The 27,485-nt window shown below is 43.8% G+C and overlaps 1 protein-coding gene across 8 annotated transcripts in view; it reads right to left on the bottom strand.

Moving 5' to 3' along the window:
* The window catches only part of AGAP1 (ArfGAP with GTPase domain, ankyrin repeat and PH domain 1), a 631,299-nt gene that overhangs the window by 210,610 nt on the left and 393,204 nt on the right, over positions 1-27,485 (bottom strand). For all 8 annotated transcript variants that reach the window (XM_064383377.1, XM_064383379.1, XM_064383381.1 and 5 more), the window contains one exon: positions 9,549-9,717. In XM_064383377.1, coding sequence (XP_064239447.1) covers positions 9,549-9,717 — 169 coding nt within the window. The remainder of the gene's footprint in view (positions 1-9,548; positions 9,718-27,485) is intronic.

The following is a 27,485-nucleotide window of genomic DNA, read 5'->3' as shown; positions in this document are numbered from 1 at the left end:
CTTCGCGACTTTGCGTCTGCAGTGTGAGCAGTTTTGATAAACAGCCTCTGCGGGCCACACAACGGGGATAATGTATCCTTAAGTACCGCCAATGAGCTGCCATTCTGCACAGCCAATTACTTCTGTGCGTCTGTCACTCAAAGGAAAAATGACTGAGCCCATTAGATCAAACCTTTGTCACTGTTCCTAATGCACTCTTAGGCCTCATTAATCTCCGGGAGCAGCAACAGAGCCGCCGGTGCCTCATTGCCTCCCCCGAACAGGCCCACGTGAAGCCTCTCATCTCTCCCCCAAGTGCACCACGTTAATCAAGCTCTCCTTATTACCCCGGTCCCTGTCACGGCGGAGAGCGCTCCCTCTTAAATGCTCTCATTATGACCCATCTTTAGAGCCGGCTAAGTGGAAAAAAAGAGAGAGGGAGAGAGGGAGAAAGAGGACGAGAGAGAAAGAGGAGAGGAAAAAGCAAGTCCGATCACATTAATATTCATGACAATAATTAGTATTCTAGGTCACTGAATATTCATGCTATTAGTTTGGTTTTTTATGGGTTTGCTGGATGTCCTGATTGCTGAAGTGTGGAGAAAACAGCATGGTTGAGACTTTAGATGTCAACGGCAGTTCAATACTCAAAACACATTTGCTGTCCCCGCCTCCCCCACCTCCCCTGGAAAATCAGCTTCAACCCTCCTGACGGCTTTAATATTTCGAAACCGCTGGGGGTCTCAAGTGGGGAAGGGGGGCATGTGGAGGAGAAGGGGAAAGGTTTCCTTTGACAAAGGTCTAAGCATCAATCTGGTTAGGATAAAAACATAGCCATAGTTGCAAAAACCCAACAAAGACACACTTTAGAGACAAGAAGATATCTGTCATCCTAGAACAAAAATGTCACAACCAGGAGTTACAGAATAAAGTGACCACAGGACACAGAACTGGAGCAGATGGCTCCATGGAGATCCATGAAAGTCCGGAAGAGCATTTCTTCTGTCTGCCCCTCGCTGCCATGAGAGTGGGATGCTGTCTGTTGCAGGGGCGTGGGTTTGTGAAGTCTAAGCCCTATGTCCACTATGTCTACTCAAAGGCCATGTAAACCCTTTATTGTATTTGAAAAATTAATTCAAGAGTATAATTTCTCTTCCCTCTTCCTTGCTTTTGGCATCACTATTATGACGAATTAATGATAGAATTCTGTGAAGTCAGCATCAGCCAAGCTTTTGAAAGGCATGCCGTGTGTGCTCCGTACAACAGAGGTAGACACCATTTCCCCATTTTAAAGACAAGGAAGCTGGGGTTTAGAGAGACAACTTCAGAAGGGTGTGAGATGGGAGAAGTGGGATTCTATTTAGTGATTTTGACACCAAAACCCTCGCTCTTGGCCATTATGTTTTCCTGCTCTCCACTTAAAAGTGAAAATAACTGTGGAAGCGAATACAACTCTGCATTCTGTTACATGGGTACAGCTTTAGCAAACCAGGCTGGCCAAACATCATGTCAGAAAATACCTGACATTTTACCTCCTTCTCTGGACATACACCTGAAATCAAAGTTAGGAAGATTCTCTCAAGTGTGGCTTCTGGTAAATCCCCACTAAATGGCAACTTAAAATAGTGTAAGTTCCAGGCCAAAAGAATGGAAGCTGATAAAGGCCATGGACATCCTGAGAAGTGAGTGACCTTGAATAAGGAAAGAAAGGTTTAACCTGGCTTGAATAAATATCTTTTGGATTCTTTTTTTTTTTTTTTCTGGAGTAGATCCTGAAGTAATTTTTTCAAAACCCTTTAAGAAGAAGATGTTGTATAGCCCTGCACGTCATCTAAAGATGTCTTTTTTTCTACCTTCATTTGATAAGTAGTGTCTTTCCATAGGCTTCTAGGTTCAGAGTTATTTGTCTTTAGGAGGGAATATTTCCATTACCTTTAAGAATGCATGTTGCTCTTGAGAAGTCTACAGTTAGAGTTCTCTTTTTTTGTAGGTAACCTTGTTCTTCTCCTATTTAGGGTGCTTTTTAAGATTTTATTTTTGCAGAGCCTCCTCTCCCATCCAGCTTGACACCTGACTGTTCAGATATCCTTACTTGCCTCTAGCATATTTTCTTCTGTTATATCTTTGACTACCAACATGTCTTTAGCCATGTTCTTTATAGTATTTATCTACTGAATTTTTTATTTTTGCAATCTTTATTTCTAAAACTCTTTCTCCTATAGTATTTTCACATATTCTCTTTTTTTCTGGGACAGGCCTCACCCTGTTGCCCAGGCTGGAGTATAGTGGCATGATCATGGCTCACTACAGCCTTGACCTCTTGGGCTCAAGCTATCCTCCCACCTCAGCCTTCCCAGAAACTGGGACGACAGGCACTCGCCACTATGCCCAGCTAATTTTTACATTTTTTTGTAGAGACAGGGTTACACCATGTTGCCCAGGTTGGTCTGGAACTCCTGGGCTCAGGAAATCTGCCTGCCTCAGCCTCCCAAAGTGGTGGGATTATAGGCGTGAGCCAACGTGCCTGGCCAAACACATGTTCTCTGTTTGCTTCATTTTATGAGTATGATTAATAACTCACCTACTAAGTGCCACTCTTTTTCCTAAGATCAGTCATCCTTCATATTTTTACTGCTGGTTCCCACAAACATCTTCGTTGTCCATTATCTATGGATAAGAGCATGTGGGTTGATGAGGCAGATGCAGGGTTTTCTCTGAAGCCTTGGCCAACTCCTTCCTGAATGAGAAGGCTGATTGTGGGCTTTGAACAGGGGTATGGCCCATGCTGACCGGAGGGTTTCATTTTAGACCTACCCTGTGGGGGCTGTGGGCAGGCTGGCGCGCTTCATGCCACCTGAGCTCAGAGCTGCCTTGCCTCTCTCCATTTCTTTCCTTTCCCCTGTGATTGTGAGGATGTTTGAGTTTCACGATCATCTCCATTTCCCTCTTTCGAGCACCAGCATCCACATCAAAAGGTTCTGCTCTCCCCAGGCAGGCTGCCTGTGCCGATGCATGCTCTCTTGGGTTGTTGGTGGCAGAGACAACACTGGCCAGCTCTCCTTTAGTCGCACAGCCTGCTGCTGTGCCCCAGCCCACTCCTGTACTACACGACCGCCACAGGGAGCCCAGAGCCACCCCATCACCATTGCAGCTCTCCGCTCTCATCAATGCATGAGCCCCAGAGGATGGCTTGAGCCCAGCCATCAGCAGAGCACAAGGCAGCTGCTCTGACAGTGTGTGTTTCTCCCAAGCCCACGACAAAAACCGACACGAAGATGACCACATTTCCAGCGCTTTAAAATGTGAAATGTAGTCACTATTTCAATATAGGCAAATCACTTCCCAAATGTGAGGAATACCCCACCCCCGACCCCTCCAGGTATTTTCTGTTCCATTGCTCCACATGTCCCTTCAGCACTTAACACTCCTTACAGTGATCTTACTTGTGTGTTTAACTTCGGACTCCTACACCCCACGGGAGTTTACGGCTCCTGGAGGGACAGTCTTGTCCCTCAACATCCCCCATATCCAGAGCATTAATCAAGGCTGGGCGCACAGCAGACTCAATAACAGTGGCAAATGAATGGCCCAGGAGGCGAAGCAATACAGTCTCTGAACCAGTGAACTGCTGGGAGAAATTAAGTCAACACCGACACACAGTTAGGCATTCTAATATTTGAAATAAGGAATGCATTATGACTGTGTGCTAGAGAATCAAGAGAAAGATCCAATAGCTATTCCAACTAACAAGAGTTCAGCAAGATAGCTGAATACAGAAAACATAAAAATTAGAAGCTTTCTTTTTTCTTTCCGAGATGGAGTCTCGCTCCGTTGCCCAGGCTGGAGTGCAGTGGTGCGATCTTGGCTCACTGCAACCTCCGCCTCCCAGGCTGAAGTGATTCTCCTGCCTCAGCCTCCTGAGTAGCTGGGACTACAGGCATGTGCCATGACTCCTGGCTAATTTTTGTATTATTAGTAGAGACAAGGTTTCACCATATTGGCCAGGCTGATCTCGAACTCCTGACCTTATGATCCCCCTGCCTTGGCATCCCAAAGTGCTGAGATTACAGGCATGAGCCATGGTGTCAGGCCTGGAGCTTTCTTTTTTCTTACCAATTAGATGACATAATATACCCCACCCCTCAAAAAAAGATTAGCTTCACGGTGCACCAAAAATTACAAACTAACAGAATAGATTAACAAGACATGTCCAGTGATTAAATGGAAAAAAAAAAATGAACTTTGCTGGAGGCTATAATGCAAATTTGAATAAATTGGGAAAGAATAGTGTCCCATGATAAGAAACTCAACATAGTAAAGATGTCACTTCCTCCATAATTAATAGCTTAAAAACAATGCCAATTAAATCCATGATGGGATTATTTTTATTATTTTATTTACATGCCTGTATCACAGCCTCAGGATGTGATGTGTTCCCAATGAGGGGATTATTTTTATCAGGGAGGAGGAGGTTTCAAGTTATTCTTTAGTTCATTTGAGAAAAATAAATGGGTAGCAGTAGCCAAGAAAAACTGAAAGATAAAAGAGAAATATTTAACTGTGTTACACGACCAGACAGAAACGGCAGAAATCTAAGACTGTGGTAAATCTACATAAGGTAAGACCATGCAGGGATACCAGGTCTCAGAGTACATCCAAGAGGCCAGAAACACAGCCCATCTGAGGAAGGGACTGACCTTTGCAACGAAGGAGACATACAGAATTCACAGGGAAAGAAAAGAATTCAACAAAGAGAGAAAGGACAGTTGATTATTTATTTGAATAAAAAATTCAATTAGATTTCTGTCACACACAATAGACCCAAACAAATTAAAGGTGGATTAGGGGCTAAATATACGCATATACACCTATACACACACACATACATAAAGATACATATGCATATTCACACACACATATATACACATGTTCATATATTTTTAAGGGAAAAAACTAATAAAACTAAAACTCAGAAGTATACATATATAAACTGTAATCTGGTTTTGAGATTATAAAAGGTTTTTAAAACAGCTTAAAGTAGAAATCACAACAGTAAAAGATGATCTGATTATAAATAAAAAAGAGGGAAAATCTCTCTGTGTAAAGATGACCATAAAATTTAAAAGACAAATAATAAACTGGGTAAATATCTGCAAAATATATTTATATCCTAAATATACAAAGAGTTCTTAGATATCAATAAGAAAAAGACAAGAACCTAGTGCAAAATGGGCAAAGGATACACCTAAACAATCAATTACAACATAAGAAAACTGTGAGCTGTTCAACCTCGCTACCATTTGAAGAAATCCAAATAAACATGAAGTATTTTTATGGCTCATCAGATTAGCATAAATTCTAAAAATAATATTAACAGCATTAGCAAGTGTGTGAGGTGAAACGGGCGATGGCTATGGATGGGAAAAGTTTTTAAATAAAACCGTTTAGAAGTTAACCTGGAAATGGGTTTCAAGAACCCTGCAAATGGTTATACCAACTGAATGAATCATTCCACCTATGGACAGTCACTCTAAAGCAATAATAAGTGTTATCCACAAAGATTTAGGTCCATACATATATCAGGTCTGTGTGAATGGAAGTTACGAGGAGAGACGGCATAAAACATTTAACTGATTCAATCACACTGAGATAAGAAAATGAATACAAAAATGAAAATAAAAAGAAAACCCTCCAGTTCACCCAGAACTGAGAGATAAAACATGAGTCAATAGTGAAGAATAAGGTTAAGCAGTGTATTAAATTTTTTGGCAAACAGGTCTTTAATACCTATTTTTAGCTAGAAGTCCATCTCTTAAATGTAGCCTCAATTTATTCAGATTGAATTTGCTGTGTCGGAATTTCTCAGGTGAGAGGGCATTTTATGAATAGTAACTTTAGACACAAGAACCTCAATTTTCAGAGTGTAAAAACTCAAATCCCCAAATGCCTTAATTTCTTAAGCAAGAATTAATGTTCATGTTTAGAGGAGGTGAATGCAAATTAAAATTTCCCAGGATTTTAATGAAGCTGCTTCCTCTTACAGCAGTGCCGCTGCCCATGGCTTATTCTCATAACCCGAGAATTAAGCTCAAAGATTTGTGCACTCTCCCTGCACACTGCTGATGACTTCACCTGCCTGTCTGGTCGGGGTGCCACCTCCCTGAGCACTGCGGGGCCCATGAGGCGTTTTCTTCTTCCCAAAGTGGCGCTGCCTTTGTGCTAAGGTCAGACCTCCACTTCTGTATCCCTAGTGGAATCAGAGAAGACGGAAAGTCAGCCAGGCCCCCGCGTGGGATTCACCTGTTTGAGGGTTGCGGAGATGTGCTGTGAGGGCTGCGACCACGGAAAAGGGATTTCAATCTCGTCACAACCCTCCCATTTGCCCAACGGGGATCTTAAAGAGAATGAAAACTGGGCAATGAAAATGCCTTCCAAGGACACAACTCACCCCCTCAAAGAGAGAGGCCCGCGCCGTAGCTGACTCTGTGAGATATGGGACAGTTCATGGGGCTTTGTATCATTTACTTATAATCAAACATTACAGTTTCCCTTAGGACAACAGTTGCATTTGGCTCCAAGGAATGGGAGTCTCCAGATTAGGAAGATCAAAATCTGACTTTTACAGAGTCAACCCTTTTTCACAGAATTGGTGCTCTTCCTCCACATCTGTGTGCCTGGCCAATTCTTATCCTTTATTCAAACTCAGCAGGTATCCCCTGTTCCTTGAAGCCTGGCCCATCTCCTAGGGTGGAGCGAACCTCAGCATCTCTGGGTCTCCATGCCCCGTCCTTTACAACTGCCCTACTGAGGCCTGCAGCTTGGTGCAGGCTCAGTCTACTAACCTTTCTCCCCAACAACAGGGGAGATTCTAGAGGGCGAATTGAGTCTCTGGCACACGTTAGAAACTCCACGAATGGCAGCATTTAGCTATTCCATAATGTACAGAAAATTTAAAACACCATGTTACAAAGACAAATTTTCATTTTAATTAATTTCTATTTAATAAATGCATTTTAATCAATTTAAAACTTATGAAAATAAAACTCAATAAACGCTTACTGATTTAAATAACTAGATGACTAGCTGTGATGTGATGGGTCAGAAAAGGAGGTGGAAATAGAAGAATTGTGGAAGTCAGGGACTCCGTATCTACAGTGTGCACAATTTCTGGCACGAAATAGGTGCTTGATATATATTCTGCTGGAGAATATATATATATATATATATATATATAAATATATATATATATATTTTTTTTTTGAGATGGAGTCTCACTTTGTCGCATAGGCTGGAGTGCAGTGGTGTGATCTTGGCTTACTGCAACCTCTGCCTCCCGGTTTTAAGTGATTCCCCTGCCTTAGCCTCCTGAGTAACTGGGATTATAGGCATGCACCACCACACCCAGCTAAGTTTTGTATTGTTAGTAGAGATGGGGGTTTCCCCCTGTTGACCAGGCTGGTCTTGAACTCCTGACCTCAGGTGATTCACCTGCCTCGGTCTCCCAAAGTGCTGGGATTACAGGTGTGAGCCACCTCGCCTGGCCGTTAGATACTTTTTGAATAAATAAATAAGTTTATATAATGTACTAATGTAATAAAGCCTTCAGCTTTTTACTCACTACAGATTTTTTTTTCTTTCTTGTGCCCTTCTTTTCTCTCTCTCCATCCCATAGTTAACAAACCGCCCTAATAAGAAAAATCTCACGGATGCCTGGAAGAAAGGTCAGCAGGTCATAGGAGCACCTGCAAAATACTTTTCTCACTTTTTTGGAAGGCACTAAAGTCTCCTTTAGCATAAAGCCAATTTTAATTTTGATTAGAAACAACAGCTTGTGTTTGTATCCAGCTTTCCGGGCACCTTCATGTCATCTCCTCTGATATAGCCCCCCTGCAACACAGGCAGGCTGGGCAAGGGCACCCAGTGTGGTGGGAAGGAACCAGCTCAGTGACTGCCTCACACTGCCCTGGGGTAGCCCAGGATGGAGGACCCACATCTCAACTCCTCTGTATCATCTTGCTCTCACCAACCAGTGTCGTTCATGCCACAGAACCGGGCGGTCAGCACTATCCCTCTTTAAAAGCACTTAATGTTTCAGAAGAGGAAACTGCAGCATTAAAGGCCAGAAACTGTAGTATGAGAGAAATCTGTTTTTTGTTTTCTTTTTTGTTTTCACTCTGTTAGTCAAACTGGAGTGCAATGGCATGATCACAGGTCACTGAAACTTCTGCCTCCAGCGTTCAAGTGATTCTCCTGCCTCAGCCTCCCAAGTAGCTGGGATTACAGGTGCCCGCCACCACATCCAGCTAATTTTTGTATTTTTTTTTTTTTTTGAGATGGAGTTTCCCTCTGTCGCTAGGCTGGAGTGCAGTGGTACAATCTCAACTCACTGCAACCTCCACCTCCTGGGTTCAAGAGATTCTCCTGCCTCAGCCTCCCAAGTAGCTGGGAATACAGATGTGTGCCACCACGCCCAGCTAATTTTTATATTTTTAGTAGAGACGGGGTTTCACCATGTTGGCCAGGATAGTCTTGATATCCTGACCTTGTGATCTGCTCGCCTCGGCCTCCCAAAGTGCTGGGATTACAGGCCTGAACTACGGTGCCCAGCCAATTTTTGTATTTTCAGTAGAGACGGGGTTTCACCAGGTTGGCAAGGCTGGTCTTGAACTCCTGAACTCAGGTGATCTGCCCGCCTCAGCCTCCCAAAGTGCTGGGATTATAGGCGTGAGCCACTGCGCCTGGCCAGAATTCTGTTTTAAGAAGACTGGATGTAGGTGGGAGAGAAGAAAGAGACTTTCTGCTGGAGAAAATGCAGAATTCTTGAAGGGATATCCCTACGTTGAAGGAGCCTGAGTGTGTGTGGGAGGACCCGAGAGGATCGTCACCTCTTCTCTGACGAGCAGGCACGGGAAGGTTCAGGCCACAGAGCAATGATTTGCAAAAACTTAAATAAAATGAACAATGTCATTTTGAACGGACTGCAACTGGGCACAGAGGCCAGGAACTTCTAAACACATCAACATTTGAGAAAATACTAGCTTTCTCTGATCCTGAACGAAAAAAATTTTCTCCTTTAAAAGAGAATACAGAGAACTAAAGTCACATTAAAGAATGGCAGATGATAATTAAAATATAGTAACATGAAGTTTACATTTTATGTAGGTCAAATGGTTTCCTCTGAATCTTGCTCCAAATGGTTTTTCCAGTTTCAGACACACAGTTATCAGAAATGAGTTAATCTTCGACACTTTAACATTAATTCACATTTTTCAGAAGGCCCTTAGATACCCAGTTCACACGTGAAACTTCACTTCCCACCACGCAGCCCTGGGAAGGCCCAGACGCATGTTTTTGCAGCTGTGACTCAAAGCACCATTTGCTGGCTGGCATTTGTGGAACTGAAAGTTTAAAGGAAAAGATCAGCCACAGAAGCGATAAGGTTTCCAAACCTTAATCTGTAATGTGATAGTTACTGTCTCCGCTTAACCTAAGAGTCCAACATTGTCCTCAAGCCTGTACCATCTGTTGCTATTGAAGTGGATCTGTTAGTGCGTTTGCTGGAAGCTTACCTGAATTGGGTGAGATGTGTAAACTGCTCATGTCCTTGGATAGGCCATTGGTTTTAGGGCTGGAGATGGGAGCGCAGGCTGACGTGGCTCGGGGCGGCCTCTTCCCTGGGACTTTCACAGTGGTTCTCAGAAGGTCAATCTCCTTACCGTGAACATTCTGCATGTAATCCTGTTCAAAATGTTAAACACCCAAGAGAGATTTTAAAAAAGACCTTTTACAATCTAGAACAAAAGGGTCTATCAGATTGTCATGAATTACAACCCTATGACCCTTCCACTGTGGAGAGCACTTTTAAAATGATGAGATTTTTATCTGTAGAGTACCTGTAACATCATCACTAGATTTAAATCAGAGTTTTGCTTCTGTTCCCGAACTAACCCAGGAACTAGAGATATAAGGAGAGACACCGCAGATGCCTCCTTCAAGGGCAGATGCCTCCTTCAAGGGGCATTAGGAAACAGGTCCACACATAAAATTCTATTTTTTGAACTCCTGCTTATCAGGAACCTGGGCTTCTCCTATAAATTCCAAGTAAAATTCCATGGAGTAGGAAACCATTTTGTAATAACCTTTCTGTCTCAGATGGGAAAACTATTAAAATGTAGATAAGACTGAAGCCGTCTGGTGAAAAATCAGGTGAAAACTGGAAGTAAAAAGGTCAAGTGTTTTGCTAAGAGCCAGGAAGATGTCTGAGGGGTGGGTATTATAGCATCGAAAAAAATATGGAGCTCAGGGATGGATATACAAAAGCTGGATGTTAGAAAAAGAAGGTGGTTTTCTAGGCCTTGGAAGCAAATGACCAGCAGCAATCAGGGAAGTACAGGGCAGCATGGGTGCACAATGACTGTTCTCTGGCAGCTCACTTAACTCACTGTGGAGTCAAACAGTACCTGGGAACTGGCTGATGAGCAGGGAAGTGGGGAGGGGGACAAGAACTGACAGCCAGGGGAGGGGCCTGCTGGCCAGTGAGTGACCAGTCCCTTAGTGCATCATTATCATCATCATCATCACTAATTAATATTTTTGGTAATGAGAATCCTTGTCTGCCAACATAGTATCTTAAGCACTCTGGACAAGTATTAATCAATATCACACATTAAGAAAGAATATACTCCTGGTCAACATGGTGAAACCCCGTCTCTACTAAAAATACAAAAAATTAGCTGGGCGTGGTGTCGCGTGCCTGTAATCCCAGCTACTCGGGAGGCTGAGGCAGGAGAATTGCCTGAACCCAGGAGGCGGAGGTTGCGGTGAGCCAAATTGCGCCATTGCACTCCAGCCTGGGTAACAAGAGCGAAACTCTGTTTCAAAAAAAAAAAAAAAAAAAGAATATACACTCAGCCCTCTGTAACGATACAACAATTAAAAAAATACAAACAAAATATTGCATATACATTGCATGAGGTGAGTAATCTAGGGATGATTTAAGGTATACGGGAGAACGTGTGAGGGTTATATGTAAATACTATGCTGTACTATATAAGGAACTTGAACATCTGAGGATCTTGGTATCCTGGAGGGTCCTGCCACCAATCCCCCATGAACACACAGATATGACTATATTTGAAAATAACTCTTGGAATGACAACATTTCAAGTGTTTTAATACTATGCAGGAAGTGGGAATAAATATGTTATTTCCTTGACAGCATCTTGGTGAATTCCCTTTAGATTTGAAGACCAATAAATTTGTCTTTGTTACAAGTGATTAAGTTCAGGTGAACATAATTCCATATCATTTAATAATTTTTTTAGAGATGGGGTCTTGCTAGGTTGCCCAGGCTGGTCTCCAACTCCTATCCTCAAGTGACCCTACTACCTGAGCATCCCAAAGTACTAGGGTTACTGGCATAAGCCACCAAGTTCAGCCAATGTAATTTTAGAAGAACTGCCAAATAAACCCACATGCTGGATGCAAGGCATGGAGACAGGGTGGGGAAGTGGGCTGCTGTCTCTTAACTGCTGAATGGCAGTTACCTGATGTTAACTACAGTGAGTTCTAAGTTTCTCTTCAAAGAACAGGTATGTCAGTATGTTCACTTTCCTTGTCCTTTGTTCTCCATTTTAAAGTTTAACTTCCTCGTTCTCTTCCTCTCCTTGCCCGTTGTTTCAGTAAACACTTCCTGCCAACTCTTCCCACCAATTCTGATCAGTAGTTGACATCTGTCCCCCAGTTACCTGCACCTATTCCTCTCACCAAAACCACACGTCCCCCTTGTGCCTCTCCCTCCTAACCCACATATTTAGAGTCTGGACTCATCCTGGTCACCTGCTCCATCCTGAGTCACCCCAGGTCACCTACTCTGACCTGAGTCACCTATAGTTCACCTGTTCCATAACTCTCTTTCCCACCAAAACTGCTCACCCCGCCACTCTGGCTCCTATTCCTGCTCTCTTTAAAATAGCCAAACTGAATTAGCTTAGACTGTGTGGTCAAACCCTAGCCAATAGGGGAACAACACAGCAGTAGTGGCTACCTGCATCAGGGATAAGCACCTCTTCCTCTCCCTCGTTCAGGTGTGCACTTGCCATTGCTCCATCCGTGAGATGCACCCTTCTATAGAGGTAAATTGCCTTGCTGAGAAAATTTGTGTTCAAGTGCTGTTTCTTTTGCAGCACCGAAAATTTGTTTCTAACACCTGATGCAGAGAGATAGCGGGATAAAGTTCTAGAATCAATGTGCAAGCATTGGAAGCTTCTGTCTCAGGGACAAGGAAACTTGGCCAAGTGTATTGAGGGGGCTGCTGGGACACAGAGAGTGGCAGGGAGGCCAAAGTGAGATCTCAGTGGCTTCCAAAAAACAGGCTGTCCACATTTTTTTTTTTTTTAAAGACAGAGTCTCACTCTATCACCAGGCTACAGTACAGCGGTGTGATCTTGGCTCACTGCAACCTCCACCTTCTAGGTTCAAGTGATTCTCCTGCCTCAGCCTCCTGAGTAGCTGGGATTACAGGTGAGCAGTCTACCTTTTAATTGCCACCCACACTCCAGCAGGTGAAGGGGTCACAGGTTTATCAACAAGTAAGATGTCTGCTGATAGAAGAAATGGCACAACAAAACCCACAGAGTATATAATTTTAGTTCAGGAGAGAGGAATGAAACCATGGGTCCTCAGGGCGGAGGATGAGAAGAGCTGTTCTCTCCCTGCCCAACCATAGGAAGGTGGGCGAGCCTGGGGTGTCACAGCACAGACCTCCCCTTAACTAAAGTGACTTAGAGGGTGCCATATGGAGTCAAACCAGACTCAAGGGAACAGGGTGCAGGAATTCTCAACAGGAAGAAGGGTGGGAGGAGAAACTCTATTACATGAGGGCACAAGCACATTGGTTGGGGACATTCTGGCAGAGAAATACAGAACCCTGTCAGGTTCCCCTACAGCAGCCGCAGAGGGACAAGATGCTTCAGGGTCCCTGGTGACCCCTGAGGACAGACCTCTTGGTGTAGACAGAAAACTCAAAACACCAAGGTCAGAACCAGGAGGAAGAACAATGGGCTGAAAGCCACTGGAGAAAGGACCAGAACCTGTGCCACAGTGGGGCCAATTCAGAGGCAGGGGCAAGGCTGGGCACTCCCCAGCAGAGGACAAACAGTCTATCCAGAGAGAAAACCCTGGCACGCATGCATCTCACGTCAGCCCAGAGGCCAGGAGCAGAGATGCCAGGCCCTCTGAGGCTGGTGACTGGCCATTTCATCTTCCAGGGTGGCTCAGTGAGGGTGGTCTGACTCTCGGGGTAGGCTGGTTGGAGTCAACCACAGACCCCTTGAAGGAAAGCTGTCACGGTGGGTTTAGGGTACAGGAAGGCTGTATCTGGGCTGGGAACTGCAAATCTGAATTCACCAGCCCCTGAAAGAAGACCCACTTGGAAGTTGAGATGCTGGACTCTACACATCATAATCAACTTTGAGAGGATGTAGACAAAGATGGAAAGTTATTATTGAGTTAATTAACTATATTAAACTAGATGGAAGGAAAGGCTGAAATGGAAGATACACAGGAACTGTCAGGACTGTGCTGTGTTGAGGATGACAAATGAAAAGCCCATCAGGCCAGGCACAGTGGCTCAAGCCTGTAATCCCAGCACTTTGGGAGGCTGAGGTGGGCGGATCACTTGAGGTCAGGAGATCGAGACCAGCCAGACTAACATAGTGAAACGCCATCTCTACCAAAAATACAAAATTAGCCAGGCATAGTTGCACACACCTGTAATCCCAGATACTTGGGAGGCTAAGGCAGGAGAATTGCTTGAACCTGGGAGGTGGAGGTTGCAGTGAGCCGAGATCGTGCCATTGCATTCCAGCCTGGGTGACAAGAGCAAAACTCCATCTTAAAAAGCAAAGCAAAGCAAAGCACATCGTAGAGGTCTTTGGCTGGTGTTGGTCATTTCTTAAAAAGGGTTTTTCTCAAGCATCTTTAATTTACTTCCATTAATAGCCACTGAAAATACGCAAACCCAAGTTTCTAAACCGAAGTTAATGCTTGTAAGTAACGAATTCCTTCTTGCACAGTTACTCCTTTAAAAATATCAACTTGCTATAACTTTCTTCCTTAATGCCAATTCTTAACAAATTAAAATACAATAACAGGGGTGTAATTGAGCATTTATTGCTTATGGGCTCTAAAATGAGGCTAATCAGATAGTGACTAAGCCTCAGCATGGGCTCTTTTAATAGGCACGTTTTAACATACAATAACCAGGATATTTTATTCCAAATTATTATAGAAATGTACCAAGTGTCTGCTCTCCAGATTCGAATGTGGCAAGGGAAGACATTTATCTTTAGCTCAGCATGGGCCAGGGGATTTGTTTTGTTGGCTGAGTTAGGCGTTCCAACCTCAGAAGAACTAGCTCTAAAAAAAAAGTTGGCACATAAAATAGTCAATTCTTGTATTTTAAGGCACTGCACATTTTAAAAAACTTTACAGAATGCATTTCCTAGTTAATAAAAGCCCTCCAAACTCAACGCTTGACATACAGGTGGCAGGTAAAGACACATGTGTCTGTGGCTTCTAGTTCCTCCCAAGAGAAACGACAATGAGCTTTCTGGTTTTGAAAGAACTCACCCTTTTCACCTCTCCCCAGCTTGGCACTTGAGGAATTAAAGCTACAACCACTAAACAGTGTCTTTCTTAGAAGCCAAGGGGCTGTGCAGACCCTTCACGGGGCTGAGTAGGGACCTGGGTAAAATTAGGACAGGAAGCTTGATTTTTGATATGCAAATATTACAGATACTACCCTTCTCCATGTTCCTTGTTGAAAATGCTGATCGAAGATAAAAGAGGAAAAACCCTTTAAACAAGGCGTGAGGGTAATTCAAAGCCAAGTACTTTTAAACAGCACTTAACAAGTCCCTGGGGCCCACTCAAGAGCCAGGCCCCCCAGAGGTGCCATCTCCTGCCCCTCAACAGCTTGAAAAAGTAGTAATTGCAAACCTATTTGCATTTTTCTTCTCAAGTTGTCCATGATCATCATGCGGCTTATTTTTTCCAAGCAGGCGCCAGAGCAAAGGGACCTGTTTGCGAACCCGCCAATCGCTTCGTAACTGTGCCTCGCTGTCCCCCTGCAACCCTGCTCCAGCACCTTTGCCATCCCTTGTTTTTTACATTTCGCTCCTAATTATGTTGCATCTATTGCCGTACACTTAATTAGCTGCATTAATGTGATTTCTTTTCACATAGTCAAGCAATTAAGAGCTATGATTGAGTTTCATTCAATTAGCCTCAACAAACATGCTAATTGATGTCCCAGATGCAAATGAGGTGCAATGAGAGAAACCTGCTAGCAATTGAGAGCCGTGTCAGAGACCCACAGCTTTCAGCTTGCTGACAGCAGCACAGCTTAACGTGGCGTCCGCCTTCTGTGGGGCTGCCTTTGGAGAAGGACGCGGAGTCATTAGTGCCTCGGTGTACCAGATCGCTCCTGATACAGAGAATTAATTAAATCGCTGCTGTACCATGTTGTCCTAGAATTTCACAGCTACGTGTTTCCAGGACCAAGAGGTTACCAAAAGAGTAACACTTGGCTCCAGCAAGGAGGGTGGTACAAAGTCCGCATCGAAACACCGTATTATGCTACTTAAAAATATACAAGAATTCTTCCCAAAACTACAAAGGGAAAGGTGCGTACATCTTGTCTTGGCAATCCCAGAGCCCACTATGTGCCTGATGGCCTCTCCTGTCCTCAGTAAATGGTGAGTTCATCTTAGTCAGCTCTGGGGCATTTGGCACTTGAAGTTAAGCTCAAAATACAGCAATCCATCAACAGTCCCTAAAAATACCCTTACTATATTGATTCTCACTGCCTCACATCCGGACGTTACCTTTGGCTGTCTGGTGAAAGATGGTTTGCTGATGTGTTCACAGGGGTACTAAAAGCAGTTAACAAGATCTTAAAGCTAAACCGAAATGCATAAACTGCATGATTGGCATCTCAACATCAGATGAGAAAAAAAGCACAAGGCTTTGAAAATCTGACAGTGCTTAAGCTCCACTCCCTTCAAGGACAGATGATGGAATCGGCATACTCCATTTTTACATATACTTTTTAAAAGTATTAAGACTTTTAATTTACATAGTTAAATGATGGAAAAAATAATGGAAATCTTTGTTCCAATTAGGTTTCTCCATTAAGTTCTAGTCTATAACTACATGCATGTTGATAAATATAATATTTTATATTAATATATAATAATGAAGAGATAGATAACTCTTCAGACATACTGAAATTTGCCATGGTTTTTTCAACATGGCCAATCTAATCGAATTTTTCCCCTTTGCATAAACTATTTTAGCAATCTTCAAAGTGTGGTCCTTGATACTCTATTAAGAAGTGTTTCAATTCAGTAAGATTTTCAAAACAATTCAGAAACAGCACTTGACTTTTTATTGCTGTGTTGAAATCTGTTTTCATGGTGCAAACATGATGGTGATTAACATGAATCAAAGTAGTAGCCCAAAACTGTACTAACCATTATATTATTCACTGGCATGTTCTTTAAGCACTAACAAAAACAGTTTCATTTATAGATGTTCTTCAATACACTTAAAAAAATGCGTGACTGCTTTTTAAACATTCCAACCTCTGAGTGCATGTTTTCTCAATTTCTGAGCTACGCCATGGAAAGCATGTGTAAAGCATTTTTGCTGGGTACTGAAGGGTGATGGCTGTCTTGCAGAAAGGCACTTCTGTAACTGTTTGAGTTGCAAGCTGAACTAGCCACTTTTATGGTGGGACACAATTTTTACCTGAAAGACTGACTATGCCCGGCATAGACTGACTATGGTTTTCGGTTCGACGTATGTGGGAAACTTGTATCTCTCACTGCGTGCTTGATACCTTCTAAAGCCTTAGCAACTTTTCTGACAAGATTGGTGGTGACATGAATGAATTTTTTTGACGTTATATCATGAAAACTGTCACTATTTAGAAATCTGCATACTTCATTTCAAAAATACTGTTTTTCTTGAAATGACTGGGTTATGACATCACATGCATGGAGGCATATGGATATGCCTGCATGGGTAAAACACATATAAAAGATCATTCAAAGTGCAAGTCAGTTGGATGGATTTTAAGGTAGCAGAGAAGGAAAAAAAAATTAGTGATTTCACATTGCATTATTAAGCTTTAAGAAACTCACATGTTGAGTTTTGGTGAAGTATGCGAGAGGAACATCCACAATGATCTGGACTGATGACTGAAATACTCTGCCCTCTTCCAATCACACATCTGTACACTGTGATTTTCTTCAAAGACTAAGCAAATCAACCTATCACAACAGATGTAAGCAAATAGGAGAATCCAGCTCTCTTACACAAAACTGGGTACCAAAGAGACCGAAAAAAGCATAAATCAACGCAACCCTTCTCACAAATTTTTATTTTGAAAATTACACTTTTCTCAAAAATATTTATATTAACATATAATGGGTGGTTTATTATTGTTATTTTAAATGGATTACATATTTAAAATTTTTCTTAGTTTGATTTTCTAACATGATGAATATCAATAGAAAAAAATCCATATAAACAAAAGCTCTTTGGGGTCCCTCCGTAATTTTTTATTTTTTATTTTTTTTGAGAAGAAGTCTTATTCTGTTGCCCAGGCTGGAGTACAGTGGTGTGATCTCAGCTCACTGCAATTTCTGCCTCCCGAGTTCAAGTGATTCTCCTGTGTCAAACTCCAGAGTAGCTGAGATTATAGGCACATTTCACCACACTCAGCTAATTTTCATATTTTTAGTAGAGATGTGGTTTCATCATGTTGTCTAGACTGGTCTCCAACTTCTGACTTCAGGTGACCCACCCGCCTTGGCCTCCCAACATGCTGGGATTACGGGCGTGAGCCACCAAGCCTGGCCCGTAATTTTTAAAAAGATAAAGGGGTCCTGAGCCCAAAGTCTTGAGAACTGCTAATCTAGCTGCATGTCTGAAAACCAACTGGCTCCCTGTATCTGCTTCTATGTACACAACTGGTGGAGGAGCAAAGGAATTGGACCTTGGGAAGACGATATCGTACATGTTTTCACATGTGTTTGTTCCTCCTTCTCCTGGAGAAAGAGAACGACTCATTATTCCCTATTTTCACTGCACTTCATGAATATCCAGGGTCAAAAGGAAGCAGCAATTATTAAGTTCTATTTTTAAAGAGCCGCTCAAAAAAGAAAAAAAAAAAGGTACGAAAGAGAAGCCATTGTAAAGTTCACTGCTCTTCTCTTTAATATTAAATGCTAACTCCATTTAATATTATCTTCAAAGGAAACTAATCTCTAAAGACATATATAGGACCACCCATTCAAAAAGATCAAGCAAATGTTCAAGTCCAACATTTATGAATAATAAACAATAGCCTTGTACATAGTGACAGGTGCAGACCAAAGTCATGCTCTTAAAAATACAGTGAGAATATTGTAGAACTATGGAAAATCTTCTGGCACATCCCTTCAGATCACAGAACTCAAAGAAGACAATTTCTCTTCTCTCCAAAGGATCACAGTCACAATAGCAAGGTAGGAGGCAGCTTCAAAGGGGACAAATCCCACCAGAAATAATTTTGTTTCCCAAGATAGCCAACAGCAATCCAGGGTTTCACTTCCAGAACTGCCTTCCTAAAGCCTACCTGACCATGCTTGTAAGTGCATGAGAGTGACCAGTAGCCACGGCAGGAAGCAGGCACCTGGCCGATCAGATGTCTAGCACTGACAGAGGCAAATGGCTCAGGCTTATGGAATTCACTGGTCTTACCACGTTCCCCATCATCCTGAAGCAGCTGGGTTGACAGAAACGTGAAACGGCCTTTTGAAGTCACAATTACAACACCAACTAGGTGACAATACTTTGCAGGGCTGGGGCAAAGTTCTCCAGAAGGCCATGCATGCTCTGAATCAGCATCCAACACATGGTACTGTTTCTCCCATCACCAGGATTCACAGGTCTAGGAATCGAGGGGCAGAAACGGAAGTGGTACCACTCGCCATCACCCCTAGTGACCCACTAGCAAAATTTTTGCCTCAGTTCCCGCAACATTATGTTCTGCTGGCCTGGGGGGTCTTAGTTCCAGAGGGAGGAATGCTGCCACCAAGAGACACAACAGTGATTCCATTAAACTGGAAGACTGTCACTTGGCCACCTTGGGCTCCTCCTACCTCAAAGTCAACAGGCTAAGAAGGAAGTTACGGTGTTGGCTGGAGTGACGGACCTGGACTATCAAGATGAAATCAATCTACCACTCCATCATGGAGGTAAGCAAGGGTAGGTGTGGAATATTCTTCACTTAGTAAATGCTTTATTGGGTCTGGGTCATTACATGACACATGGTGAGAGAGGAGGCTGGTGAGGCCTTGTTGGGGACCAGTGGTGGCAGCTCCATGTACAATGGAGAGTCTCTCTGCTGATGGCAAAAGCAAACCTCTCTGGTCCATGTGCTGTAGAGGCCAGCATCCAGCATGCATGGCTCAAGTCTACCAGTCCAAAGGCATAAGTCATTCCAATAGAAGTCAAAAAGCAGAAAATTCCACATCGAATTACGAATACACCTTTTGCTTCTTGATTGTATCCGTCTTGACTGACCTACTACATTGAGGTTTACACTGGAAGAAAGATTTTTCTCATTCTAGGTTAAATCAAGTATTACCCGGTTGTAAGCCATGCATGCTCAAACCTAGCCTGCACAATGGATGCCTCAGATATGAAAACAGCTGCCTGTCTCTTCACAGTCGCTGTAGACCTCCCACTATAACAGACTTCAAGGAGCCAGCACCATTCCTTTGCTGTCCTAGTATTTTAATATTTGAGTACGACTTGAAACAACCGGATCAATAATTAGATCCTAGAAATTTTGAGTTATATGAAAATGTTCACCGTGGTGATATTACCTGTCTGGGTCTCTTTAAAACTTCAGACTTCTTTGGATGAATCTGCTAACATATGCAGCACTAAAACACACAGTAGAGTTTTGTTTGGTTGTTTGTTTAGACAAAGTTTTGCTTGCTGCCCAGGCTGGAGTACAACGGCACGGTATCGGCTCACTGCAACCTCCACCTCCTAGGTTCAAGTGATTCTCCTGTCTCTGCCTCCCAAGTAGCTGGGATTACAGGCGCGTACCACCACGCCCAGCTAATTTTTGTATTTTTAGTAGAGACAGGGTTTCACCACGTTGACCAGGCTGGTCTCAAACGCCTGACTGCAAGTGATCTGCCCGCCTGGGCCTCTCACAGTGCTGAGATTACAGGCGTGAGCCACCACGCCCAGCCAAACAGTAGAGTTTTAAGATATCAGAGCACACACATCTGTCCTCTGAGTTCAGCTCCTCTGAGTTGAATAACCATTACTACATCGTATCTTCTGTCATTAGACCTAAGATAACATGGAGAAAATCCCTTTTTGCCCATGACAAATGGTAAGTACTTCTAATTTTTAAACTTTTCACCTAGGCCTGTTTAGAAGTCTCCTATATGTATTCTTCCCATGCACTGCTTTTACAGGAATTACTGTTTTCTTAAACATAATGCCTGCTAAGGTAGTTCACAGCACCTTGTATTAGATTCCATTCAAATGGATCAGATAATTCACTGATAACCATACTTTTCTGATTTCCTAAAGAAGTCTTCAGAAGACAAAACGTGGCTTTCTCTTGGTGAGTGAATGAGCCTCAAAATCAGAGAGCCTCCATTCTCTTCTGAGTTGCACCTGGGGGCATGCTATTCCATCATTCAAGGTCCCCACGTCCACATCTTTAGAAACAGCTCCTGTTTTGTGATATTGTTGTGAGGATTAGCTGAGATAATACCGAAGCGCTTAACGGAGCACCAAGGCCCTCAATAAATGTTAGCTCTTACGCCTCTTGTCCAATAAAAATGCTGAAATATTTTCCCTCTGACTTCATGTGGCAATTTCTGGAGCTAAAGGTGTTGTTCCCACTTGAGGTAGCGATTCTGACATGGTAAGTCATTAGGGCTGACCTGCAAAGCCATTTTTCACTTTGCAGCACAGCGGGGAGAAAACACAAAAAGGCTCGTCCACTGCAAACGCATGACGTTGTCTACTTTTTCTTCTTTCTCTTCCCTCATCTTTTTTTTTTTTTTAAGTAGGGGAGGCATGTACGTGGTAGTCAGACATTTTTATTGCAAAATGCCGTCTGGAAAAGATGCAAAACAAAATTGCTAAAATGCAAGGGGGATAAAAAGAAGGGGAAAAACAAAAGGCCCCGTTCCCTTTGCTTATTGAGTTCAAAGGCATAACATGTAGCACCCTGCAGCAAATGGGAAGCTACACTAATTTTAAAGCCATAAAACGCTATCAAGTGCCCTGCGGGGCAGGACTACTCTGAAGCTAGTGGCACCTAAATAAGACATGGTTCATTTACTTCGCAGCTTAGCCTAATGTAATCATCAGCGGATTTTTAGCCTAGAGTTGTAACAGGCAAACAGCCGACGCGGCAGAGGCGGCCCTCCCAGCCATCGAGGGGGCTGCAGCTAGATTGCTGTTGATTAGAAAATTTTTCAGTTTTGACAAGCGCTTAATGAACATAAATCGCACCTTGATTGGTTTCCATTTGGGGCCACAGGCACACCTGAGAAGAAACCCAGGCCCCTCCAGCCCCGCCCCTCCCTACCTTGCAAGACCTGGGCAACAAGCCCTCAATCAGGTTATGATCCACAGAAGAAAATATTTATAAAATATAATAATGAAATTCAATTTCTTAGCAGAAGTAAAAGAACATTCCTCAAGACGCCCCCCAGTCATCCTCTCCCAGAGTCCTCGGCTGGTCGCTGAGGAAACCAGAGGAATGTGATTTATTTACCTTTTGCAAGCATTTTTGGCCTCAATGAGTAACGCTAAAAGGCCAAAAATGGAAAACAAAATGCTATCAGTTGGGTACAAAGGATGGCCAGAGACGACTTGAAATATCACGCTGCGTACTGATAGGACCATGTCCCTTGGAGACCACTGGAAGCTCAGAGGCTCAAACCCTCAAGCCACACTGTTAAATCTGCTATTTATAGAAACACACATAGGCTCTATTTTATCATTTATCTAGAAATGCAAGAAGGCAGGATTTTTCAATGTAGAAAATAGGTTAGGTAGGATCTAGGCTATTTGGTGGTTTAATTTTTATAGAAACATGAGGACTTGGTCAGGTGTGGTGGTTCACACCTGTAATCCCAGCACTCTGGGAGGCTGAGGTGGCTGGATCAGTTGATGTCAGGAACTCAAGACCAGCCTGGCCAACGTGGCGAAACCCTGTTCCTACCAAAAATGTAAAAAGTAGCTGGGCATGGTGGAATTGCTTGAACCTTGGAGGTGGAAGTTGCAGCGAGCTGAGATCACGCCAGTGCACTGCAGCCTGGGCAACAGAGCAAGACTTTGTCTTAGAAAAACAAAACAAACCAACCCAAAAACAAGAAAAGAAATATAAGGACTTTATTCTGTCTAGTCTCACCTTACTTCCATTCACTATGTGTCAACAACATCAACAGTGAAATGTCATGAGGACACCTTTTGGCCATTATAGTTTTAAATCTGAAACACTTCCCAACCCTGGGGTATGTAAAATAAAGAAGGAACTTCTTAGACAGCAACAGACTTTGATGAGGAATCCTTTTTGTGTTTGTGTAACAGCAGCGAGTTCTTTAGTAGGCTCCTTTTCCAACAAAAGTTGTCAGTAAGTCCTGAAAATATTTCTACTTTTACGGCAGTCTAATTCCTTGGCTTTGGAACTGTTGATGTATGGGAGAAACAACCGATCATACTCTTTCAGACAGGTCACAGGAATGACGAAGTTCCTTCCCAGGTCACCCAGGTACTTGGCAAACTCCAGGAGGGCCCATGTGACTACATTGTTGCTGGGTGGTTTTCTTATCACATGGCTTCCAGACTACTCTGCAGGTTATGAAGCCTGCACAGTACCCTGCGTTCAGAACCGGGCCCAGCAAACGTCCCACTACCAGAGTGCTGGTAAGGTTGGGCAGGTTTAACATTCACCACACCCTGTAGTTTCCCACGTTGCAGTTCTCACACTTAAAACCCACGCTCTGAAGAGTTATCTGCATGCTTGCATTCCTAGCAGCATCATTCGCAATGACCGAGAGTTCAAAGCAACGCAAGCAGCCAACCACGGACAGAAAAAACGTGGTGAGTACGTACGACAGAATATTACTCGGCCTCAAACAGGAAGGAAATTCTGACCAGTACTACAACTGGAAGAACTGAGGACACAATGCTAAATGCAACAAACCTGTCATAAAAAGACAAATAGCGTTATGACTTCATTTATATGCGGTTCCTAGAGAAGAAAGATTCGTACAGACAGAAACTGGAATGTTGGTGGCCAGGGCTGAGGGGAAGAGGGATGGGGACTTCGTGTTATGGGTACAGAGTTTGTTTTGCAAGATGAAAAAGTTCTGGAGGTTGATTCCCCAACAACGTGAACACACATGATACTATTCAACTGCACACTTGAAATGGTTAAGACGGCAAATGTTGCATGTATTTTATAATTAAAATGAAAAAACAAACAACAAACAAAATCCTCAAGCTTTTCTCCTCCCACCATCGAGATCCGTCTTTAAGTTGCAGCAAATGGAGCTAGGATATGGCTAAGACGAATTTCTGCTTCCTAAAAGCGTGTATGGTGGATTCCTTCCACAAGGTTGCAGGAACTCTAACCCTACAGATTTAAGGAAAGGTTAACCATACGGGCTAACTGTATTTCCATCCATCCATACACCCACCCATTCAACCCACCCAGCCACCCATCCAACAAGCCAGTGTTCCAGACACTACAGATATATTGGTGACATCCACATCTTTGCCTCAAGGAGCTTCCAGTCTTGTGGGAGAGTCTGAGAGATGGCCCTACAGAGTAATGTGAGAGCACACACAGCAGGGGTGCCCAAATAGTCGGAGTCAGGGGAAACTCCCAAGAGAAGTTGCATTTAAGCTGGGATTGGAAAGAGGAGTTAGTTAGTGAGACAAAGAGATGGGGCAGAAAACAACATTCTCAGTGGAGGCAACTGCGTTTGTGAAGACTGGAGGCCAGAGCACATGGCAAGTGCGAAGCTAAAAGAAAACAAAGACGGCAACAGAGCAGGAAGTGGGAGAGAGGCGAGTCTGAGGAGGGCGGGGTAACAGCAGGGGCAAGGACATCATCCAAGGGGACGGGTGATCTTCTCCATCATCGAAGTACATAAAAGAACTAAAAGGAGTGAAATAAAGAAAAATATGATTAGAACGACAGGGTGAAAGTTAAAAGCAGCTTAGGAGTAATCGCTATTCTTCATTTCAGCCAACAAGTTTTGGAAAGCTTTATGGGCAGGGCACTGCGCTAGTTGAACTGAGCAAAAATGCAGGTCTGCACTCTCAGGGGACCATAGTCTCCAAGATCATCTCCGTGTGACCTCTGGCGTCATTCTGGATGAATTCCCGGGAGGAACAGAAAACGGAGGCCGAGGCTGTGAGTTGAGGAGGAAGAGCTAGCAAAGCAATCACAGTATAACAGACTTTAAGAGGCTCAGTGATCCTCACACTGTGCCTGAGTCCCAGGACTCCACAAAGCCACGTTGGAACCAACATGAAGGTGGGTGGGGCAATGGCAGGACCAGAAACTGTAACTGATTCCCAGCTCAGTGTTCCTTTGACCTGCACATCAGAAGGATCAGCTGAGAGAGGAGCTGACTCACACCTTAGAAATCAAGGAGGGAAGAAATCTTGAGATGGAAGGAGGTAATTCAGAGGTGCAAGCCACAAAGATCCAACACCTTTACTCCATGCGCTATAAAAAACAAGTTGAAATGAAGTTGTGCCCATAGCCGTGTGTGTGTGTCTGTGTGTGTGATGTATGTATGGTCCTGTGCAAGTGTTCACAATATATTTTCGCATCAATCGTCTGTTGGAAGCTGCCTGAAATCCTATCTTGGAAAGAGGCAGAGCTGCAGTATGACTTGAAGCAGGCAGTATCTACACATCAAGGGTCTTGAGGTGACATTCACACCACTGGCTTGAAGAGCCAGGTGTTCCTGTGAAAGCAATGCATGCGGAAAACCGGAATGTGGGTGTTCAGAGGGAAGCGAAGAACACTGACAGACTCAAGGATGTGAGCGTAAGCTTTGTTATACAGGGATTATCTCTTCAGTCCGAAGAACAGCCAGCCAACCGGGGATTCTCCTTGCTTCCCCGGAGATGACTCCTGCCAGTCTTCGAGACTTGGAGAAATACCCATTGCAGTTCATACTGTTACGAAACCACTACCATTTGCCTAAAACAGGCAGCTCAGGCTAGAACAGCAATGTTGGTTGGCTGCCATAGAGTTCCCAATCTTTGTTCTTTAGTATCTGTGTAATCTCCTCATATACCTCTAAATGGATTGTTTTTTAGATTCCAGTAATGTTTTTAGATTTTGCAGCATTTGTAATAATGTCGTGAGAGAGTGTGTGTGTGTGTGTGTGCGCGCGCGCACGCGTGTGTCTGTTCTCCCCCCAACCCTACGTCAGCTTAGAAAGGTCATGCTGTATGACACAGTATTGTTAGTCCCAATCACAACAAAATCTGTAAAGCAGGGCCAGGATTGTCAGTGTTAGGTTTGGAGTCCAGGCAGTTCAGGAGCAAAGATGCTGAAGGAGTCACATGATTTGAAGCTTCAGTGTGGCAGTGCTCAAGCCACTGTGACCGGTACATACTGAGCAATACCTACATGTCACTCACATGACAGCCCCTGGGCAGACAGTGGGGAACACGGCTCTCCTCCTCAATGACATACACTAGATGGGGCAGAAAAGAACGTTCTCACCAGAGGCAATGACTACACTAGATGGGGCCCGGGAATCAGGGAGGGCCATGAAGGCACATCTGCACGATGGACATGGCACACCCGCACCACACAAGGCACACGTGTGCCAGACACGGCGCACCCACACCACGGACACAGCACACCCTTACGATGGACATGGTGCACCTTTATGATGGACGTGGCACACCCGCACCACACAAGGCACACGTGTGCCACAGACACGGCGCACCCGCACCACGGACACAGCACACCCTTACGATGGACATGGTGCACCTTTATGATGGACGTGGCACACCCGCACCACACAAGGCACACGTGTGCCACAGACACGGCGCACCCGCACCACAGACACGGCACACCCTTATGATGGACATGGTGCACCTTCATGATGGACGTGGCACACCTGCACCACAGACACAGCACATGAAAAGCCAAAGGACAGCTCCAGGCACCTTGGCTTACAACCAAGAAAGCAAGATGAAATAAATTTTGATCTTAAGATGAATCACGCCTTCTGCAGCAGCGTGCCACAGACTTGACATGTCTGACTATGCTTTTCTCAGGAAGAAAGGGAGGCCTGCCTTTTCAGTCATTCCAGCTTCACCTGTGAAAATCTGGGCTCTGCACTGGTCAGCCCGGCAGCCTGCACAAGAGTTATTCCGGCAGTTTCAATGTTCTGGGGAAACCAGTGAAAAGTGTAAATGAACATTCACCACCTCGGGAAGTTTGAGGTCTACCCCAGCAGACACGTGAAGGTGGGCGAAGAGACGGATCATAGATTCTGAGTGCGTCCTCAATCCTCAAGTAAAACGTTGCAGTCCGACGTGAGGGTTTTGTGTATTTACAAAGGCAATTACGAGCACTGAGCACAGCCACGAGCCGCTCTTCTCATAGGATAGGTATCTTTTTTTTTTCCTTAAATCATTTCTTTTGAGGAAAATACCTACTCAGGAATCATCACAGATCTTTTTGTTGTCTTTCCATCAGTAAAGAAGTGGATCTTCTGTCTGATTTTGAAACTAGAAACTTTCTGAAATCTGCATTCTGATGATAATTTTAGAGAGTCCAGGTTTGGCTGCCCGACTTTGAAAGAACAAAAGCAAACTTTGACGACATGCAGAATCAAAGGCTTTGTGTGTTGCAGGACAGTCTAAGCCACTTGGTTAGAAATTTACCTGCCTAGTAATGAAAAGAAAAAAAGCTCTTTAACAACTTTAAAGGAAGAAAATTTAAGAAGGAAAAGTCCAGTGTTGCAGGTCAGGGAGAAACGACAGAGCCACAGCTGTTTCAATCTGGGCACATGCAGAATGGAAAGGAATCTAAAAAGAAAATTTTTTAGACGTCTGAGCAGTTCACACACACGTCAGCCAGGCGTAGCCCGGAGAGAGGAGTTTCGCAGCTGCCAAACGTCCTCCTGAGGATGCCCAGAGCGCCAGGACTGGAACGCAGGTAAGCTTTCCTGGACAGGGGCACCGTAAAGTCCTTGGCTTGACCGTGAGGACATCAAGCTCATCCTTCCAGGACCACTTAGGAACCCCCCTGCACACATCTTTGTCAGCAGGAATTTCAGCCACGCACTTGCCGGCCATGCTCTCGACATGGAAGATGAATAGGTGCCACGCTGAACTGTGCAGCCCTGAGGTCCAGGTTCTTT

This window comes from Aotus nancymaae, unplaced genomic scaffold (assembly GCF_030222135.1).
Source record: "Aotus nancymaae isolate 86718 unplaced genomic scaffold, 86718_ANA_hifiasm-v0.15.2.pri h1tg000031l, whole genome shotgun sequence".
In the NCBI taxonomy this organism is placed as follows: Eukaryota; Metazoa; Chordata; class Mammalia; order Primates; family Aotidae; genus Aotus; species Aotus nancymaae.
This window is presented reverse-complemented; position numbering and strand designations above follow the sequence as displayed.